Source organism: Henckelia pumila, chromosome 4 (genome assembly GCF_033568475.1).
Source record: "Henckelia pumila isolate YLH828 chromosome 4, ASM3356847v2, whole genome shotgun sequence".
In the NCBI taxonomy this organism is placed as follows: Eukaryota; Viridiplantae; Streptophyta; class Magnoliopsida; order Lamiales; family Gesneriaceae; genus Henckelia; species Henckelia pumila.
The window spans coordinates 207003369-207008512 of record NC_133123.1 but is presented as its reverse complement, the minus strand read 5'-3'; the positions used below and the strand labels follow the sequence as shown (position 1 = coordinate 207008512).

The window sequence follows — 5144 nt, the reverse complement described above, 5'->3', positions numbered from 1 at the left end:
GATTTCTCCAGTTGAATTTTTATTCTTGCATTATAGTGATAATATTAAATTTTTAATTGCTTAAATTTCTAGTAGTTAATCTCAATATCAAACCCCCTTTTATTTATTTTCAGTATTTTTAAGAATACAAATAAATATCACTTTTCTCGTGGGAACGATCCCTACTCTCACTACTACATAATTTATTTATCTGATTGGAGTCGGGTAATTTGGGCGCGACACGACTGAGCGCTGCCAAATTTTGGCGCCGTTGTCGGGGAAGGCGTTTAGTTTATTTGTGTTCTTGTTTTTATTTTTTATTTTATATTCTTTCCCCAGTGCTTTTCGGGTTTGTTAATGCTTACAAGAGAATCTTCTGAAGATTAATTCCCCTACAACACGGAGATTGAAAGAACTTTGCACAGGCGAAGGAGAGAACTCCGTAGGCAACAACAAGAAACCGCTGCTCAAGCTGCTTTTCTAGAAGAAGAAGAGATGGCTGCTAATGCAAATCTGAGTCTTCGACAATTGGGCACTCCTGACCCCAATCAACAACCTTTATGCATTACTTTTCCTACTTTAGAAAATAATGCTACTTTTGAGCTCAAATCTGGATTAATTCACTTATTACCTGCTTTTCATGGTCTTGCAGGTGAGGATCCGAATAAACACTTAATGAAGTTCCACGTGGTTTGCACAAGTATGAAACCCCATGGAGTGACAGAGGAGCAGATTCAGCTGAGAGCTTTTCCTTTCTCTTTGAAGAGTGCTGCTAAGGATTGGCTGTATTACTTGCCCTCTGGTTCCATCACGACGTGGACGGAAATGAAAAGAATCTTTCTGGAGAAATATTTCCCAGCCTCTAGAGCTGCGAACATCCGAAAGGAAATCTGTGGAATCAAGCAATACTCCGGAGAGTCACTACATGAGTATTGGGAGCGAAGATTTGCGCTAGCTGTCCGCAACATCAGATAAGTGAAACCCAATTAATTCAATTGTGCTATGAAGGTTTATTGTCTCATGACAGGAATATGCTGGATGCGGCCAGTGGAGGAGTTTTTGTGGACAAAACTCTAGTCCAAGCAAGGAATCTGATAGAGAACATGGCCGTCAATCCTCAACAATTTGGAACCGTCAGGAGTGATCCAACACCCGGAAGGAATACTGAGGTAAATATTTCTTCCCTTGAACAGCAACTGATTGATCTGATGTCTCTTGTGCGTCAAATGGTTGTAGGGAATGCACAAAATATGAAGGTTTGTGGAATTTGCACTGCAAGGGGACATGCGACTGAAATGTGTCCCACACTTCAAGAGGGATCGGCTAAGCAAGTCAATGCAGCAGGAGGATTTCCCAGACCGCCACAACGGAAGTATGATCCATACTCCAACACATAAAATCCTGGTTGGAAGGATCATCCAAACCTGAGATATGGGAACCCGCAAGCAATTCAAGCACCATCGCACAATCCAGCTTATAGGCCGCCGTACCCCCAACAACCACAGCATCCTCAAGTCCCCCCATGCCTGGTGAGTTTCTAGAAAACATTGTTAAGGATCTTGCTACTAATACTGCCACTTTTCAACAGGAAACTCGAGCAAGTATCCAACAGTTGAACACTCAAATGGGGCAGTTGGCAACCGCAGTGAACAGGTTGGAGGCACTGAATTCGAACAGCTTACCATCACAGATTGTGGTGAATCTGAGGGAGAATGTGAGTGCAATCACCTTGAGGAGTGGAAAGGAGTTGAAGGTTAATGAAGAAGTGGTGAAAGAACCAGTACAGAACAAAGATGAGCAGGAATCCAAGGTAGAGGAGGACGACACAATTCAGGAAGCACCTAGAGGTAAGTTCCCTCCTTTTTCCGAGTATAAACCTGTAGCCCCTTTTCCCTTAGCATTGAAAGAGTCTAGGAAAGATGATGAAATTAAGGGGTTGTATGAAGTGTTTCGTAGATGCGAGGTAAATATCCCTTTGTTAGATGCTATTAAATAAGTACCTCGTTATGCTAAATTTTTAAAAGAATTGTGTACTGTGAAGAGAAAACAAAAGTTAAAGGGATGTCAGAAAGTTGAATTGAGAGAACAGGTCTCTGCCGTAATTCAAAGAAAGGTACCTACAAAATGCAAGAATCCAGGTATGTTCTCAATTCCTTGCAAGATAGGAGATGTTCAGCTTGATACGACCATGTTAGATTTAGGAGCGTCGATCAATGTCATGTCATATTCTGTGTATGTTCCTTAAAACTAGGGCCTTTGACTGAAACTGGAATTGTTATTCAAATGGCTGATAAATCTACAATTTTTCCAAGAGGAGTGCTAGAAGATATTCTTGTGCAAGTTGACAATTTGGTCTTTCCTGCTGATTTCTATGTGCTTGATATGAAAAATAATGATTTGAATAGTCCAATTTTACTAGGAAGACTATTTTTGAAAACTTCAAAATTTGTTATAGATGTGAACAATGGCACTCTCACTATGGAGTTTGATAAGGAGGTTGTTAAGTTTCATATTTTTGATACCCTGCAAATTCCTGATTGTGAAAGTGTTGTTAATAATCTTGATGTCATTAATAACTTGTCGCAAGAACACAAGAAGGTTGTGAATGGGAATAAAGTTAAGAAGGTTATTGCAAGACCTATGGAGAATTTTACTACTGAAAGTGTTCGTTCTGAACTGCAGGCACCCAAGAAATCCAAGAAGAAGAAGCAAAGACCAAAAATCTTTACAAAACTGCGCAAGTGGGTGAAGGTGGACAAGGGAACTAGATATGAACCACCTTGATGAACTGAAGCATGCAGTCGAGCTATAGACTGACTGTAAATTTAGCGCTGACTGGGAGACAACCCAGTGTTTTTTTTTTCTTTCTTTTCTTTAGTTTTTATCTTTCATTTTTGTTTTTGCGTTTATTTTTGTTGTTTTCAGAAACCGAATGCCGCCACCTCCGCAGTCAAAGTTTCAATATGATTCTTCCGTGATGCTATCAGGCGTTGAAGAGGACAGTGCCAACACTTAAACCAGGGGAGTTTCGTTTTACATTTTTTGCATTGCATTGTGTTGAGTTGTTTGTTTGTGTTTTGTGTTTTGACGCATTGAGGGCAATGCTTCATTTAAGTATGGGGGGATGTATTCATATTGTTGCATTTGTTTTGCTTTGTTATTGAATTCATTTTGTTTTTCGTTTGTGTCGTATGCATGGGTTGAGGATGAGATTGTTAGCCTATGACGAGGTAGTTGAAAAATAATAAAATTTTTGAAAAATTTTACTCTTGATTGGATTTGAGAAACCGTGGGTTGTTTGTTGAATATTCCAAGCACGTCTGTTTAACCAGTGAGTTGTAGCGATGTATTTGATATTGTGAATGTCTGTTGGACCATTACACGACATTAGGTGTTTGTGAAACTTGACGATTCTTAAGTCTTGATAATCTTATTGATAGAGCATTCACTCTCTTGGTTTTTTTCGGAACATGCTTTTGAGCAATCGACTCCATCCGGGTTGCGAGCGAGATGTTTGAAATCCTATTCATCTTGTTTGTGGCTAAGTTTGCAGAAAAAAAATAATAAAATGGGGTTAAGCCTTGAAAAAAAAATCTAATAAGGCATCAGTTCCATCCGGGCTATAGACGAGGGGATTGAAATTCGAATCCTATCTAGTTATAGCTAAGTTTGCAGGTAATTATTGGGATTGTCAAAAGATCTAGATAATTGGTGCATATTTTTCTTGAGAGAGTTTATGTTTTGTTGATGGGTTGTTGGGAGGAGAGTTCTTGATTGTGAGGCTTGCACTGAATTGTTTTAGGTCGGCGAACAGTCTTGAAACTTTTTCTTTTGAAGTTGCATGTAGCTGGGATAACATGACACACACACACACATTCGCATTCGACTGAAGGTGTATCATTGATGATTGAGAGTAGCTATGAACTTGTTTTAGATGACAGTGGTTTTCTCTGAGGCTATGTTGTGTATGCTCATTTCTTGCTTGTGTATCTGTTTTGTTTCATTTTGTTTTGCATGACTTACTCGAGGGCGAGTAAGGAGTAAGTGTGGGGGAGTTTGATAGTTATGTTTTTATTGCATTTGTTAGTGTCATTTTGCTGTTGTTTTGAATTTGTTTATGTGTCTTATTTATGCATTTTGTTCGTATTTCATTTTTCATGTTTGCATGATTGGTTTCTCGGTTTTGTGGTTAGGTTGTACATTTTGGCGGATACATGGAAGGAATCTTTGAAGCAATGAAAAAGCTGGAATTTTTGAAGAATTTTTGGCCGCTCGATCTGCAGGAGTTTACCGATCGAGCGGAGAATGTTTTGCGAAGACAGTAGGCTCGAATATTTTTTGGCCGCTTGATCTGCAGGAGTTTACCGATCGAGCGGCGCGCATGTTTTGAAGCCAGTAGCTTGATTATTTTGGCTCGCTCGATCGGCCAATGTTTACCGATCGAGCGAGCGGGTCTGTTCGGAAAAGATTTTATATTTTTGGAAACTCTTTTATTTTGGACTCTAGACTTTATTAGGCTTTTAATTCCGTTTTTGGGGGATTATTATCAGACTTGAGGGGGAGATCTCTAAGGCGGCTAGGTTTTATTCTTTTCAATTTTCTCTCTAGTTTTCTTCTCTTCTTTGAATTTTTATTGATTGGGTGATGAATCGTTGTAGCTAAACCTTTTATACTTGGTTGAAGGAGACGAAACCTTGATATATTTTATTCATGAGATTCGATTCGTAGTGTTTAATTCTTGTTAAGTATCAATATTTGATCTGGTTTATTTCATGTTTGTATGCGAGATTTTAGGATTGGCCATCTTATGATTTTGTTTTGCAAACTATAGCTAAATTAGAATTCAAATCCGTAATTGTTTGAATTAACTAATTTGCGAAGCAACTACATTTGATATTTTCTGCTGTTGAATTTATTAAATTTTAGGGTCAATTATTGACTAGGCTAAATACAACCGCTGGTGTTTGTGTTGTCTAGATTCGTCACTTTTACTAGTTGAATGCTACCATGGATTTAAATCTGATCGTTGGTACTGGGTTAATTTATGGGGTAAGGGTTAATTTAGAATGATGTTTTCTAATTAACTAAAATTAAGGTTAAACAGGAATTTGATTTTCAATGACGAATATTTAATATGATTAATTATTTTTAGGGAATCGATGATT

General features: G+C 38.3%; 1 protein-coding gene across 1 annotated transcript; it reads left to right on the top strand.

Moving 5' to 3' along the window:
- Positions 1-619: 619 nt before the first annotated feature.
- LOC140862673 (uncharacterized) lies at positions 620-2995 on the top strand. Its single transcript, XM_073265706.1, has 7 exons — positions 620-631; positions 745-908; positions 1007-1148; positions 1568-1942; positions 2021-2117; positions 2231-2720; positions 2905-2995. The coding sequence occupies exons 1-7, from the start codon at positions 620-622 to the stop codon at positions 2993-2995; spliced, it is 1371 nt and encodes a 456-aa protein (XP_073121807.1).
- Positions 2996-5144: the final 2149 nt, after the last annotated feature.

Coding starts and splice junctions, on each gene's coding strand:
- LOC140862673 (XM_073265706.1), top strand. Junction 1,149..1,567: donor CACCCGGAAGGAATACTGAG/GTAAATATTTCT, acceptor ACTTTTCAACAG/GAAACTCGAGCAAGTATCCA. Junction 2,721..2,904: donor ATCTTTACAAAACTGCGCAA/GTGGGTGAAGGT, acceptor TGTTGTTTTCAG/AAACCGAATGCCGCCACCTC.